Source organism: Megascapheus bottae, chromosome 15 (assembly GCF_031878675.1).
Source record: "Megascapheus bottae isolate mThoBot1 chromosome 15, mThoBot2.hap1, whole genome shotgun sequence".
Taxonomy (NCBI): Eukaryota; Metazoa; Chordata; class Mammalia; order Rodentia; family Geomyidae; genus Megascapheus; species Megascapheus bottae.
Genome location: NC_143523.1, coordinates 22882778 through 22899607, shown reverse-complemented (window position 1 = coordinate 22899607; position 16830 = coordinate 22882778). Strand labels below are relative to the sequence as shown.

Genomic DNA, 16830 nt, shown 5'->3' with positions numbered 1-16830 from the left:
GAGATAACCAAGGGACAGCAAAAGAGATGAGAGATAACATAGTACATTAAGGACAACAATCACTCATTATATGTCTTTTGTTTCTATATCTTTCCTTTCCCCTTTTTATTATCAGCAATATATGCACATAGTGCATGATTTTTAAAGAAAAGTATTTTTGTCTTTGAGACATCTGGTTCCACAATTGACAGAAAAAGGCATTCCAAAGCCAAATGCCAAACTCGTGACAAATTTTAGCTACTCAGGAGGTTGAGATCTAAGGATCATGATCTAGAGCCAACTGGGGTAGTTGTGAGAGTCTTAATGCCAATTAATTACCAAAAAAAGCTGGAAATAGAGTTGTGGCTTAAAGTGGTAGAGTGCTAGCCTACAACAAAATGTTCAGGGACAGTGCTCAGGCCCTGAGGTCAAGTGCCAGAACTGGAAGAAAAAAAATTGCATTCTACACTTTCTAAATTTGGTTCTAGCCTACCACACCTCTCCCTTACCTCCAACCAGGAACATCCATCAGTGCACAGTGTACCTTCTACCCCTCCTTGTACCCCTTCCCTTACTCCATTCTTGGGATGCTCTTCATAAAGCCCTTCTGAATCGGCATGCTGGCAGCCAGTTAAGTACTCACTTGTCCATGACAGGACTCAGGCTGCTCTGACATCACTCCCACCAACATGAATTTCATATGTAGCAAATCTTTCATGAATTACCACATTGCTTAGAAAATGCACGATGGCCGAAAAATAAGTGAATGGTTTACAATCTTCCAACTCCCAGGAAACACCTTTTGCTTTCTTTCTTTTGAGTCATGTGGCTCAGACTAAACTGGAACTTGCTTTGTACTCTGGGCTGGCCTCAAATTCCAGATCCTTTTGCCTCCATCTTCCAAGTGTTGGGATTACAGGTGTGCACTATTATGCCTGCCCTCCCCCCTGCAGATAAGCACTTTTATTGTACTGCCTGTGTTCATTGTTCTGATCTTCCTATCTAGCTTAATATCTTCTGAGCGATACTACCCAATAAATGTTTATGATCAAAGCTTTTTAGAACCAGGGAAGCAAGAGACTGCCTGGAAGGAATGGACTTACCATCTTTAGAGAAACAATGATTCCTGATAATTAAGCAAGATAGAAGACAACCAAGGTTTCAAACTTGAAAACACTTATTGTAAAGAAGTTGTCCACTGTTTACTTTTCTATACGTCTTATTTTAACTATTATCGAAAATACAAGAGGAGTCTGGTATGTTATTCTATGTTCCAATTCTACTTCATGGCCCTTCACATTTCTTCTTTTTTTTTTTTTTTGCCAGTCCTGGGCTTGAGCTCAGGGCCTGAGCACTGTCCTTGGACTTTCTCAAGGCTAGAGCTCTACCACTTGAGCCTCAGCACCACTTCTGGCTTTTTTCTATATATGGTACCGAGGAATCGAACCCGGGTCTTCATGCATGCTAGGCAAGCACTTTAACCACTAGGCCAAACTCCCGGCACAGCCCTTCACATTTCTTTAAACCATATTAAATTTTTGTATTATAAGCTGGCTTTTATAATGAGTAGAAATTCAAAATGTGAATTTTTAAAAATCATTTAATATACAAAGTGAAAAACTAGAATATAAAAGCATTTCACATTTTTAAAACAAACAATAACTTCTAAATTATTTAAGAAAAAACAGAGATCCACAATCTTTATCTGAAACCCATAGGGCCAGATGTTTCAGAATTATAACATTTTCAGATTTCAGATTGGTAATTAATTTAGTGCATATACCATAAAACATTAGTCCCCCAAAAGATTTTGTGGCAGCACCTCCCACTCAGTGATCACACATGTTAATATTTCTACAGTAAAACAAATGAATATTCACACTAGATGGGATAAATACAGTGACTATCAGCTCAGATTTGATTTGGAAGCAGATGTGTTGTCATTCAGCTTTTAAAGCCTTGTTCTCAGAAATTCTTGGATTTTGAAATTACAATTAAAGATAAGGGAATGAAGACTTTTATAAACTTGTATAACATGACATGAAAGATTAAACAGACCCATTTTTACAAATGAGAGAAAAACACATTACCTTTCAAATACACTATAAATTAACAGGCATCTTTTCTTTGATATTATTAAATGTACATCTTAAATACATATACATATAGCACACAACATGATCTATTATACAGTCAAATGTGCAGTAAAATTAAAAACAGAATTAAGCTGACTCCTTAGAATGCCAGGAAGAGCACTTGCTGAATGCACCACAAGGAGGTAGGTTTTATTTTTTAAGAAATACAATTTTACTTGTGAGCAATCTCTTCCACAGAAACACAGGTACTTAAAATATATATATCAGTGAAGTTTTTGTGTTTGTATACAATATTACAATTAGCCTTATTGTCTGAAAGTAAAAGCTTTAAAAGGCATTTTTTTGTCAGTTATGTAAGTAGCCTTTTATGAAGCTGGAAAACAAACAGGTCATGATGATGCTCCTAACTAGCCCTAGTGTTAACCAAATACTTAACTCCATTGACGTTCTTAATATCCTATCTGTTTGTGCTTATAAAAACATGCATAGTTTTTGCTCATAGCCATTCTTCCATTGACTGGTGTATGAAGAATAGTTTCATAGAAGAAAAGCAAGTTTCCAACATGTGGAGCAATAACTTCCATATGTTTGAGGACCTCGAACAAGTGTCAAATCATTCTGTTAACCAACTCCAATCCAGATTCTAAAACCAGGCATGAAAGAGTTATAATTAGAAGTAAGGTTTTTGTATGTCTGGACATATTATAGCCAAAGGATGAAAAGTCAAAAATATAAAAGTACAATTACTTGTTACCTTATTTTCCACCAATTTCAAAAATATTTTCAAAGAGCTTTATAAAAACTTGAAAAAAACGCCGGGCATGGACTCACTCCTGTAATCCTAGCTACTCAGGAGGCTGAAATCTGAGGATCTCTGTTCAAAGTCAGCCTGAGCACTACAATCCGTGATACTCCAATTAACCACTAGAAAATCAGAAATGGCACTGTGGCTCAAGAAATAGGGTGGTAGCCTTGAGCTGAAGAGCTCAGGGACAGCTCCCAGGCCCAGAGTTCAAGCCCCCACAACCAACAAAAAACAAACAAATAAAAAACAAAACAAAAAAAAACTAAGCAAACAACAAAAACCCCCAACTTAACAACAACAACAACAAAAAAGATTCTTTTGTATGTGTGCTCATACTGGGGCTTGAACTCAGGGCCTTAGCTTTTTCTACCATTGGAGCTCCATTTCTGGCTTTTTGCTAGTTAACTGGAGGTAGGAGTCTCACAGACATTTCTGTCCCATCAGGCTTTCAAAACTGTGATCCTCAAATCAGCCTCCTGTGTAACTAAGATTTCAGGCTGTGAGCTACCAGCAGCCAGCCAAATGATTATTCTTAATGAAAGAGGAAATATAAGTTCACAGATACTAAATGAAATAAAAGTCAATGCAATAAACAATTCATTGTCATTTCCCCAAATTGACAGTTCATCATAACCAAATCTTATAAGCACTTTTATTAATTACAACTCTATTAAAATAATTTACTTCATACCCAATAGGTACTATATTTGAATTACTAGTACAATTTCCATCTTGTTGGAAAAAACTGGTTGCTCAAGCAAAAAGGTACAGATCATGGCTGGGAGTTTGGCCTAGTGGTAGAGTGCTTGCCTAGCATGCACAAAGACCCGGGTTCAATTCCTCGGTACCACGTACATAGAAAAAAACCTGGAAGTGGTGCTGAGGCTCAAGTGGTAGAGCTCTAGCCTTGAGGAAAGCCCAAGGACAGTGCTCAGGCCCTGAGCTCAAGCCCAGGACTGGCAAAAAAAAAAAAAAAAAAAAAAAATTCCACTAGTCTCATTGCAAAAAAAAATCTTCATTCGACTAAAAATGCTACTGTTGATGTTAGTGATGACATAACCCTAGTAATTGTCCTGAGTAACACAAGCAGGAATGTGAGGTTCAAATGCTTTTTCCTCTGAGTTCTTCTAGTCCCTATACACATCTCAAATGCTAGATACATTTACCATAAGGATTTAAACCTTTCATATCCAACATCTAAAATATACACCCATATCCCAATAATACTTACCATCATACTACAGTTCTGTTCCTCATTTACTTCACGAATAATTGTACTTAAATGACCAAGACAGTTCAAATTTTCTTCTATCATTTGTGCTGAAGTCTCCCTACAGGATGAAAAAAGAAATCTTTAATGTTCAGCAAAGGGTTATATGCATTTCCTCTACTTTCTGGTCTTCTCAGGATGATCACTGTCCTTCCTGTATGTAACCAAGGGCCCAAAGCAGCTGACTCCTCAAGTCTTCAGTTTCATCATCCGTCACAACCAGAAGGGAAGTCTACTTCATTCAAGCTACTCCTTCTGTACAACTCTTAAGAAGTTCAGTGTAACTCCCTGTTTTCATCTATAACTGGGGTGGCACTTTCATGCAACTTCCTCCTGCCTGGAAAATGCCACCTGGGGTAAGATTCTGTGGCACAGACAGATGAAAGACTATTTTTGTGTGTAGGGGGGAAAATTCAAATAAATCTATTCAGCAGAAACCAGAAAAAGGAAACAAAAAAACCCAAAAACCTAGTTGAAAACTACAGATTATTGCAATAAAAAGCAAAACAAGCAAGCAAATTCCTGAGGTTAGCAAAAAGAAAGCAATATGACAGACAAGCTAACCAGAACCAAGAAGTATCCCTGTATGTTTGTATTCAAAGATGATCCTGAGCTAGGTGAGGTGGCTCATGCCTGTAATCCTAGTTACTCAGGAGGCTGAGATCTGAGGATCATAGTTCAAAGCCAGCCCGGGCACTACAGTCCGTGAGACTCTGATCTCCAATTAACCACTAGAAAACAGGAAGTGGGGCTGTGATTCAAGGAGTAGGGTGGTATCCTTGAGCTGAAGAACTCAGGAATAGTGCCCAGGCCCAGAGTTCAAACCCCATGACCTACCAAAACCACAAAAACAAAACAAAAACAAAAAAGATCCTAATTCTAGTTTCCAGCTTCATGCTTTCTTCTTCCACATGACCTTTATTATCACCCTTTACCAAGTCAATTTTAGGCCATGGATGACAGCGATGAGTAACTTATAACTAAATGTGATTCAGCTCTTATTCAATAGATGGAAAATTTGATGATAGCAGTTTCTAAGTCTTAATAGTTATGGGTGCTGGTGGCTCATTCCTGTAATCCTACCTACTCAGAAGACTGAGATCTGAGAACTGTGGTTCAAAATCAATAAAGTCTGGGCAACAAAGTCTGTGAATTCTTATCTCCATTTAACCACCAGAAAACCAGAAGTGGCACTGGGTAAAAGTCAGAGAGTAACAGCTTTGAGCAAAAAAAATTCAGAGACAGCTTCCAGGCCCTGAGTTCAAATTCAAGCCCCACAACAGACAAAAAAAAAAAAGGATTAGATACACCTTTTTTTTTTTTCTTTTTTTTTTGCAGTACTAGAGTTTGATGAACTTGGGACCTTATGATTGCCATAGGAAGGTATGTTACAAATGAACCATACCTCCTTCCCTTTAAAAAGATTTTTGCCAGTCCAGGGGCTTGAACTCAGAGCCTGGGCAGTGTCCTTGGACACTTTTTGCTTAAGGCTAGAGCTCTGCTACTTGAGCCATACCATCACTTCCAGCTTTTTCTGTGTATGGAGTACCGAGGAATCAAACCCGGGGCTTCATTCATGGTAGGTGAGCACTCTACCACTAGGCTATGATCCCATCCCCAAGCCTCCTTCCTTTTTTTTGACAGGTTATTTTTGAGACAAGTCTTGCTTTCTACCTGGGGGCATATTTGAACTGTACTAGAATGCACCATACCCAGATTTTTTTCATTGAGATGAAGTCCCACAAACTTTTCTGCCCAGACTATCCTAGAACCACAATCCTCCTAATCTCAGCTTCCCACACAGCTGGGATGATATGTACATGCCACAGTGCCCCAACTACTGGTTGAAAAGAAGTCTCAAACATGTATGTCTGAGCTAGTCTGGAACCACAATATTCCCAACTAGGAATAAGACTGGTACCGTGGCTCATGCCTGTAATCCTAGCTTCTCAGGTGGCTGAGATCCAAGAATCAAGGTTCAAAGCCAGCCCAGGCACAAAAGAACCTGAGACTCTTTATCTCCAATTAAGCTCCAGAAAATGGGAAGTGGGGCTTGGCTCAAGGGTAGGATGAAGAGCTGAAGAGCTTAGGGACAGCGCCCAGGCCAAGTTCAAGCCCCATGACCCACAAAAAAAAAAAAAAAACCACAAAACAAAACAACACCCTAGGAATATAGGCATGAGCCTTGGAGAATGGTTTAAAAATCAGAGATGTTTTTGTGAACAAAGGTAACCTCAAACCTGTAGAGTTAACACTGTATTCTTTAACAAAATCTAAATGTCTTTAACCCAAAAGAAGTTAAAAATATATCAGTTTTTACTTCCTTCAATTCTAATATTTCCTAAAGTCTTTATAGTTAATTGACCTGTGCTGCACCTGGGAGATGTTTTGCATTGGGCCAAATCAATAATGACCCCAGACAGCTTCTAGAACTTGCTTTCTTTAAAAAATAAAATACCTGATATCAGCTTGCCTTTCTGCCATGTGCTTTTTCTCTCATAAAAGCAGAGTACAGAATATGCAACTGCATGACTTCCTGAGCAGTGATGTAACATGGCTGCCCTTCTGCAAAACTAATTATGGGCAGGGCTTCCAGGAAATGCTGGTGTTGCAGAGATCTCCATGAGTTGTGAGAAAAGCGACAATACAGAAGCTAGCAAAGAGCCACTGGCTCTGGATGCGGCACATCTTAATGCTGAGAAAATAAGAGACGATAGTCATTCAGCTTTTAGCAGAAGAGCAGGAACTAATTTAAAAGAACAGGTTTCAAAACTTGAGTTCTCATTTAAAGAATTGAAAAAAATCTGTTTTAGAAACATTAAGTGATAAAATAAAGTAAATTTCATTTATTAAAAAGTTATCAAGGGCCGGGAGTGTGGCCTAGTGGTAAAGTCCTTGCAAACCTGGGTCAATTCCTCAGCACCACATACATAGAAAAAGTTGGAAGTAATGCTGTGGCTCAAGTGGTAGAACCCTAGCCTTGAGAAAGCCCAAGAACAGTGCTCAAGTAGAGTTCAATCCAGGACTGGCAAACAAACAAAACCAAATATTCAAGGACTGTAAAGCAATAAGCAAAAAGATAGCATGGTTTCTCATAAGATTAAATGGATGCCAGGCACCGATGGCTCATACATATAATCCTAGCTACTCAGGAAGCTGAGCTCTGAGGATCACAGTTCAGAGCTAGCCTGGGCAGGAAACTCTATGAGATTCTTATCTCCAAAAAAGCCAGAAGTGGCTCAAGGGATACAGTGCTCCACCTAGAACAAGCCCTAGGATAGGCAAAAAACAAACAAACAAAAAAAAACCCCAAAACCTTTCACAGAAGTTCTGGTAAGACATTTTAAGGAAAACAAGAACATTGAAAAAAAAGTTAAATAAACTGCCCAAGATCATTACAAAAGGACAGTAACCAGGGACTCAACCCAGGTCCAAAAGCACTGAAGACTGCCTTACACACCACACCTCATTGCCTCAGGCCTACCACAGCTCTGAAAACTATCTGTTGTTACAAAGTGAACCCACCCATCTTGAGGAGTTACCACACATGACAGAGGATGTTCACATTCTGTTGAAGTTGGGGGCAGCCATGCTGATGCCTGAGGGGTTCCTGAACCTTCTAGACTGGATCCTACAAGGGAGCGGGCAGAACTCTGTGTCTGAAGGAAAAAAAGAAAAAAGAATTACAGGAAAATACCTCTGCGGATTCACACAATTGCTTAGCATACTCTTAATATACTTCTGTCACTACTTATATGCACAACCAGAGTATTTCTGTATAAAATTATCCCCACCAGTACATGCCACTACTGTTATGTTGTTGGACTCTTCTTCCTTGACTAAAACTGTACTGACTTCTCTGCCAGGTACCAGTCACTCACGCCTATAATCTTAACTACCCAGGAGGCCACGATCTGAGGCTCCTGATTCGATGCATCCCAGGGAGGAAAGTTCCTGAGACTTACCTATAATGAAAACTACTTGAAAAGCTGGAAGTAGAGCTCTGGGCTCAAGTAGCAGAGCACTAGCCTTGATCAAGAAAAGAAGTTTAAGCCAGGCACAGTGGCTCACACCTGTAATCCTAGCTACTGAGGAGGCTGAGATCCGAGGAGGAGGAGGATCGCAGTTCAAACCCAGCCTGGGCACTAAAGACTGTGAGACTCTTATCTCCAATTAATCATTAAAAAACAGGAAGTGGGGCTGTGTCTCAAGGGATAGGGCAGTAGCTTTGAGCTGAAGAGCTCAGGGGCAGAGCTCAGGCCCAGAGTTAAAGCCCCATGACCAACCAAAAACAAAAACAAGAAGCTCAGGGACAGTGTTTAGCTAGCCCCTAATTCAAGTCCCAGAACCAACAACACACACAAATAAAACAACAAAATCCTGGTATTGACTACTGTAATACTAACATTAGTTGGAGGAGCAACAAAACCTTAAAAAACTAAGAAGTGGTACTGCAGCTCAAGTGGTAAAGCACTAGCATTGAGCCGAAGAGTTCTGGGACAGAACACATTCCCAGAGTTCAGTTTCCACGACAAAACAACAACAACAAAAACTAGTTGAACAAATGTTGGTTTCTTAAGAAGTCAGATACAGGGCCAGGAGTTTGGTCTAGGGGTAGAGTGCTTGCCTAGCAAGCACGAAGACCCAGGTTCAATTCGTCAGTACCACATACATAGAAAAAAGCTGGAAGTGGTACTGAGGCTCAAGTGGTAGAGCTCTAGCCTTGAGAAAATCCAAGGACAATGTTCAGGCCCAGGATTGGCAAAAAAAAAGAAGTCAGATACACTTATCCCGATCACACTGGTCCAGCACCAAGACTAGGAAAAAAGGAGCCAGGCATCAGTGGTTTATTTCTGTAATCATAGCTACTCAGGAGGCTGAGTTCTGAGGATTGTGGTTCAAAGCCAGACTGGGCAGGAGAATCCATGGGACACTTAACTCCAATTAACTATTTCAATTTATAACTACTTGTACTGTGGCTCAAAATGATAGAATACCTTGAGTAAAAGAAGCTTAGGGACAGTGTCCAGGTCCTGAGTTCAAGCCTCGTGACCACCACCACCAACAACAAAAAAGGAAGGTTAATGCAAAACTCCTGCATCTCTGCTGCTAGTCAGTCAACAAGCAAGTAACACGAGGAGTAACCAGCACAATATGCAGATATTTAAGAGAACTCAACTCATGCTGACGAAATTCCTTTTTGCAGAGAATAATAGCACTTCAATGTCACATTCATTAATAAATACTTACACAGGCAATTTTAAGGAGATGCCATATTTCTTTCTGCCTCTTTCCTTGCATAAACATGACAGTATTGTCAGCTTCTTTGATGCTGCTGAGGGCAACTTCCACTTGGGGGAGTAGATCAATAATCTTCTGCTTACAGCCCAACAACTTGCTAAAAGATTAAATCAGTGTCAGACACTTGCCACATACATCAAGACTGTATATTCCATATACCCAAACCCAGCTGAGAAATGAATGACAGTGTCACATTTAATCACTGATTTCCAAAACAAGGCATAATAATAGGACATAGAATGCATATAATATAGCCAGGTGTGGTGGTAGCTCTCACATGTAATCCTAGCTACTCAGGAGGCTGAGATCTGAGGATCAAGGTTCAAAGCCATGCCTGGGCACAAAAGAATCTGAGACTCTTATCTCCAATTTACCTCAAGAAAACGCAAGTGGAGCTTGACTCAAGAGTAGGGTGGTAGCCTTGAGCTGAAGAATTCACAGACAACCCCCACACCCAGGGATAGTGCGGTAGTCTTGAGCTGAAGAACTCAGGGATAGTGCCCAGGCCCAGAGTTCAAGCCCCAAGACCCAAAGAAAAAAAAAAAGAATGTATATAATATATCCAGTTGTGGTCAAGCTACCCAAGGTACCACTAGAATACTTTGTGAATCTAATATATTTACCAAAGATGGGTACTGTATTTTGAAGGGAACATGATAAAAATGTCTTGGCTTTTTAGGAAGAAATAAGGCAATTTTTCTACCTCAGATGGCCAAACAGCTCCTTGAGAACGCGGTCTTGACTCTGTACAGTATGCACAATGATCTTCACCATCTCTGTGCTGTCACTGTAGGAGTGATCTATGAAAGACTTCAGTGAGTGGGTATAACTTTCCAAACAAAAACTTCAGACTCTTAAAAACCTACAACTAGGGGGGCCAAGAGTTTGGCCTAGTGGTACAGTGCTTGCCTAGCATGCACAAAGACCCGGGTTCAATTTCTCCATACCACATACATAGAAAAACGCTGGAAGTGGTGCTGAGGCTTAAGCGGTAGAGCTCTAGCCTTGAGAAAGTCCAAGGACAGTGCTCAGGCCCTGAGCTCAAGCCCAGGACTGGCAAAAACAAACAAACAAACAAAAAAACCCTACAACTAGGGTGGGGAGTTTGGCCTAGTGGTAGAGTGCGTGCCTAGCATGCACAAAGACTGGGGTTCGATTCCTCAGTACCACATATACATAGAAAAGTGGAAATGGTGCTGTGGCTCAAGTGGCGAAGCTCTAGCCTTGAGAAAGCCCAAGGACAGCACTCAAAGCCTGAGTTCAAGCCCCAGAATTGACTAAATAAATAAAACCCACAACTATAGGCATGAGCCTGCCTATAATCCTAGCTACTTAGGAGGCTGAGATATAAGGATTATGATTTGAAGCCAGACTGGGTAGAAAAGTCCCTGTGAGAGTCTTATCTCCAATTAACCACTCAAAAAGAGGAAGTAGAACTATGACTCAAAGTGGTAGAGCAATAGCTTTGAGCAAAAGAGCTCAAGGACAGGACCCAAACCCTGAGTTCAAGCCCCACAACTCCCCTTACTCTCCCCTCCCCCCAAAAAAGAAAGGAGACGCTTGTTCCAACTAGGTTACTTGGAATTTTATGTTTATCTGTGTACAGCCCATAAAACTTTGAAAAAAAAATGATAAACTTAAATCAAATCTGATATACTAATAAAGGGACCATAGAGACCCTGAAACTTCATCTTAAGGCAACTAGGACTGAAAAACTATTGTAGTTCGCATGACAAGCTTGCAAAACCATGTCCAAACATTGGTTGAGAAGGATTTTGTGTGTATGGTCAGGCTAACTTCCAACTGCAATCCTAGCCTCTCAAGTAGCTGGCATATAGTTTAATTATGACATTCCGGACTATAACTTTTTGGGGCTTTTCTCTATCACCATGATAAAATCTGAAGTCTTTAACCATGACATAACAGGTATGATATAACTGATCAGTCACACCTATCTTGTGTAACATGACATTCTAGTCACATCACATTTCCTCAAAATACTAAGTACTGCATATCCATGTCTTTGTATACTATTACATGTTCCCTACTTTAAGTTGGCCACTGTTAAAGCTCATCTCACTTTCTGCAGAATACCACTTCTAACTATCCCAGATTCCCAAAGTTGGGTGCTTTTAAAATGTAACATCATGTACATATTAATTTGTACACATTTATGAATATTAATGTATGAAATGTCTTTTCACAATTTATATACATCAGATCCTACAGCATTTTATTTTTCCTGTAACACTTTAGAACAAATACATTATTTTTTTCTAACAGTCCTGGGGCTTGAACTCAGGGCCTAGGCACTGCCCCTGAGCTCAATCAAAGCTAGCATTCTACCACTTGAACCACAGCTCCACTCACAGCTTTTTGGGCAGTTAAGTGGAGAGAAGAATCTCAGACTTTTCTGCTTAGGCTGTCTTCAAACCTGGATCCTCAGATCTCAGCCTCCATAGCAAGGATTACAGGCATGAGCCACTGGTGCATGGCAAAGGCATATTTCAAGAAAACCTTTTTCTGCTTAGAACATGGCCTTTCCCTTTTACCATTCCATACCTGAAACCATGCCCCAAATCCTTTCCAACCTTTCTAGTTTTAAATAGATTTAGTTTTTCTTTTCAATCCACTCATTTCTTCCTGGTTTTTTAGTTCCTATTTTCTCCTCTACTCCTTTTCACTCTTCCTAAATTTTTTCTACTTCTATTTCCTTATTATTTTACATTTCTAATATCTTAAGTTGTCATAAATGTACATCTATTAAAACGTAAATTTCTAAATGACAATACCAAAACAGGAATTTATTCTGCTATTTAAATGTATATTAATTTAAAATCCCCAAAGTTTTACAATCCAGTGATAATTTCTTAAAGCATCTTCAATGGGCTAGGAGTTTGGCCTAGTGGTAGAGGGCTTGCCTAGCATGCACTAAGACCAGGGTTCAATTCCTTGGTACCATATACATAGAAAAAAGCTAGAAGTGCCAGCTCACAGGCGTGGTGGCTCACCCCTGTAATCCTAGCTTCTCAAGAGGCTGAGATCTGAGGATCAAGGTTCAAAGCCAGCCCAGCACAAAAGGACCTGAAACTCTTATCTCCAATTAACCTCTAGAAAATGGGAAGTGGGGCTTAGCTGCAGGGTAGGGCAGTAGCCTTGAGCAGAAGAACTCAAAAACAACACCCAGGCCCAGGGAAAGGGTGGTAGCCTTGAGCTGAAGAGCTCAGGGACAGCACCCAAGCCAAGTTCAAGCCTCATGACCCACAAAAAAAAAGAAAAAAGCCAGAAGTGGTGCTGTGGCCAAGTGGTAGAGCTCTGGCCTTAAGAAAAATCCAAGGGCAGTGCCAGGCCCTGAGAGCAGCTCTATGACTGGCCCCCTCCCCCCCAAAAATGTCTTCAAATACTGTGATAGAAATGTCTTACCTGCGGGTCTGTGCTTTAGCTGTTTATATAGATCAATGGCACGCTGTTCCCTGAAAAGAGAAAACAGCTTTCTGAATATGAAGGTAATTTGATACTAATAATCCACAACTTGAAACAAAAAAATGCTACTACTTGAATAATGATCTCATTTTAAAAGTACATACTAGTTGCCAATGGATAGTTTACACAGCATTTTTTGAGTAATAATCAAGGACAAGTTTTTTTTTTTTTTGGTCGGTTGTGGGGCTTGAACTCTGGGCTTGGGCACTGTTCCTGAACTCTTTGGCTCAAGGCTAGCGTTATACCACTAGAGCCACAGCACTACTTTCAGTTTTCTGGTGGTTAATTGGAGTAAGAGTCTAAGGACTTTCATTCCCTGGGCTGGCTTTGAACCCCGATGCTGAGTAACCAGGATTACAGGTGTAAGCCACCAGTGCCTGGTTATGAGTTCTTAAAATCTGAAAGCTAGCATATTTCACATCTACTCCGATTTTTCACTATAAACACAACATCCTTGAGCCAGAAACACTATTATTTTTTTTTGCCAATCCTGGGGCTTGAACTCAGGGCCTGGGCATTGTCCTTGGGCTTTCTCAAGGCTCTACTACTTTAGCCACAGCACCACTACTGGCTTTTTCTATGTATGTGGTATCGAGGAATCAAACCCAGGTCCTTATGCATGCTAGGCAGGCGCTCTACCACTAAGCCAAACTCCTGGCCCCCAGAAACACTTACATAGGCAAAAAAAATATGGCTTATGATTACACATAATCTGAAATTTCTAATCCAGACACTCAGAAAGTTAGGATTATTAGAGCACTTAAGTGGATCTGAAGTATAGTAAGAAAGAAAATAGCATGTCACTTGGAGTAAGGCAATTAAGTCTGGATAGCGCCCAGGCCCAGAGTTCAAGTCCCAACTGCTCAGGAAGCTGAGATCTGAGGATCAAAGTTCAAAGCCAACTAAATTAGGAACATCAATGAGATTCTTATCCCCCAATTAATCACCTGAAAACCAGATGTGGCACTGTAGCTCCAAGCGGTAGAGAGATAGCCTTGAGCAAATAAGCTCAAGGACAGCGCCTAAACACTGAGTTAAAGTTTTACAACTGACCAAAAAGGAGAGAAAAAGAACAAGAAATAGCTTCCTTTTAAAATATGATGCAGGCCGGGAGTTTGGCCTAGTGGTTAAAGTGCTTGCCTAGCATGCATGAAGACCCGGGGTTCGATTCCTCGGTACCACATACATACAAAAAAGCCGGAAGTGGTGCTGAGGCTCAAGTGGTAGAGCTCTAGCCTTGAGAAAGTCCAAGGACAGTGCTCAGGCCCTGAGCTCAAGCCCAGGACTGGCAAAAAAAAAAAAATACGATGCAAGTATATATGGAGAAAAGAAAAGTATACATAATGACCACACAGAGGCTTAACCTACCTAGCATAAGCAGAAAGAACATACTACAAAGACAAAAAACACAAGTACACCCTTACAGAGATTCCATCAGATCTCCCTGGCGTCTTCCATAAGGACTCTTCTGGAGCTCCATGATTTCAGTGTGCAAAGACATAATCTGATCTTCAAGGTATCCAATGACACCAACCTAAAATGTGATGATGATGCAAAAGACATGATAGGCTTGCCACAATACAATACAAAACAAAACTTACATTCATGACTGTTGAATTGGTTGCTTAAGGCAGAGTTTTATTAGACTGTCCAGGTTGGTCCTGAACTTGCCATCTTTCTCCCTAAGTCCCTGATCACTAGAATTCAGCGGTATTATCATTCCACTCCCTCTCCCTCCCACCCCAATTAATGGGTTCTGGCACCAGGTAGATCAATGGTAGAGGATCTTGCTGGTCACACAGGTAAGTAAGGAATCTGCTACCTAGAAAATGTTGTACATCTTAGAAGACCATATAATGTACTGCTAAGCCAGTATAATTGAGAGGGAAAGAAAGTTATGACTAATAATTATGGGAACACATCAGGTATAAATTGGGACAGTTTCAAGTGGATGACAATGTGCAACCAACTGTCCCAGATTGTATCTGATGTGTTCTCATAATTATCAGTCATACTTTCTTTCCCTCTCAAAATTATATTGGCCAAGCCTTTTGTTTTTATCCACTATTTTCTGTATTCATAAAGCATCTAACATATACTTGTTTCATTTAGGAATGATATGACAATTTGGGGGGGGGGGGAGGGAGAGGTCATGGGGCTTGAACTCAGCCTGGGCAGTCTCCCTGAGCTCGTCAGCTCAAGGCTACCGCCCTACCTTGAGCCAAGTCACACTTCCCATTTTCTAGAGGTTAACTGAGGTCCTTTTATGTCCGGGTTGGCTCTGAACCTTGATCCTCAGATCTCAGCCTCCTGAGTAGCTAGGGTTACAGGCATAAGCCACCGTGCCTGACTATAACAAATATTCTTTAAAAATGACAAAATCAAAAGAAGCTTATAAGGAAGGTATCAAAAGTTTTTAAGTATACAGAATTGGCTCAGTGATTTTACCTCAGCATAGTGGATGGCCTTTTCTTCCATTTCTTTCCATGCTTTTAGCATCTTTTCTGAAGCTAAAAGAAAGTTTAATCTGGTTAACTTAAATAGCTATAGCTTTGTTGTTTTTTGTTGTTTTGGTCAGTTGTGAGGCTTGAATTCTGAGCGTGGGGCCTGTCCCTGAGCTCTTCAGCTCTACTACTTTGAGCCATAGTGTCACTTCCGGTTTTCTGGTGGTTAATTGGATGTAAGAGTCTCATGGACTTTTGTGCCCAGGCTGGCTCTGAACCAAGATCATCACATCTCAGCCTCCTGAGTAGCTAGGATTACAGGTATGAGCCACTGGTGCCCAGCTAGCTATATCTTTTAATATTAGCCTACCTACTTCCTTTCCTTAATTTGGTATGAACTGAAGGATACACCCCCACACCCAAATATATTAGTCTTAACCCCCTTAGAATGTGACCTTATTGGAATTAGGATCATTACAAATGTAATTGGCTAACGATATATTCACACTGGATTAGGCTGGGTCCTTAATCCACTGACCAGTGAAGAAGCAGCACAGGGATACAAACATATAGGTAAGAATGTCATGTGGCAGCAAGGCACAGACTAAAAAGCTGCAGCTGGAAGCCAAGGACAAGGACAGCAAGGATTGCTGGCAATCTCAGGGAGCTAGGAAGAAGCAAAGGATTCTTCCCTGTAGGCTGCCTTAGCCTTAAGAATTATGAGGCAATATATTTTTTAGGGGGGTGTTGTTGTTTTTGCAGGGGGGGGGGTCTTGGTCATGGGGCTTGAACTCAGCCTGGGTGCTATCCCTGAGCTCTTCAGCTCAAGGCTATTGCCCTACCCCTGGGTCTGGGCACTATCCCTGAGTAATTCAGCTCAAGGCTATTGCTCTATCCGGAGAACTAAGCCCCACTTCTCGTTTTCTGGAGGCTAAATGCAGATAAAAGGCTCAGGTCTTTTTGTGCCTGAGCTGGCTTTGAACCTTGATCCTCAGATCTCAGCCTCCTGAGTAGCTAGGATTATAGGCGTGAGCCACTGCTCCTGGCTTATTTCTGTTGTTTTAAGTCTCCCAGTTTATAGCATTGTGTTTGTTTATGGCATTTTGTTACAGAAGTTTATTAAAAAATTAATAAACAGTCTGGCATGATGGCTCATGGTTATAATCCTAGCTACTCAGGAGGCTGAGATCTGAGAATCAAAGTTCCAAGCCAGCCTGGGCACTAAAGAACATTGAGACTCTTATCTCCAATTAATCACTAGAAAAGGGGAAATAGGGCTCTGGCTCACGTGGTAGGGCAATAGCCTAGAGCTGAGGAGCTCAGGGACAATGCCCAGGCCCAGGGGCAGGATGATAGCCTTCAGCTGAAGAGCCCAGGGACAGCGCCCAGGCCCAGAGTTCAGGCCCCATGACCAAGAGTTCAAGCCCCATGACCATCACCAACAACAAAATA

General features: G+C 40.9%; 1 protein-coding gene across 4 annotated transcripts in view; it reads right to left on the bottom strand.

Annotated features, from left to right (window-relative positions):
- Positions 1–1561: 1561 nt before the first annotated feature.
- Chuk (component of inhibitor of nuclear factor kappa B kinase complex) overlaps positions 1562–16830 on the bottom strand; it is a 39525-nt gene continuing 24256 nt past the window's right edge. The window contains exons 14-21 of one of the 4 annotated variants that reach the window (XM_090346079.1): positions 15383–15444; positions 14359–14468; positions 12875–12924; positions 10155–10251; positions 9401–9548; positions 7676–7809; positions 4112–4211; positions 1562–2718 (exon numbers count right to left, since the gene is read on the bottom strand). In XM_090346079.1, coding sequence (XP_090202205.1) covers positions 2689–2718; positions 4112–4211; positions 7676–7809; positions 9401–9548; positions 10155–10251; positions 12875–12924; positions 14359–14468; positions 15383–15444 — 731 coding nt within the window. In that variant the 3' untranslated portion in view covers positions 1562–2688. Of the gene's footprint in view, positions 2719–4111; positions 4212–6608; positions 6846–7675; positions 7810–9400; positions 9549–10154; positions 10252–12874; positions 12925–14358; positions 14469–15382; positions 15445–16830 lie in introns of those variants that run through there. The other 3 variants (XM_090346080.1, XR_016537809.1, XM_090346081.1) reach the window with 3 other exon arrangements.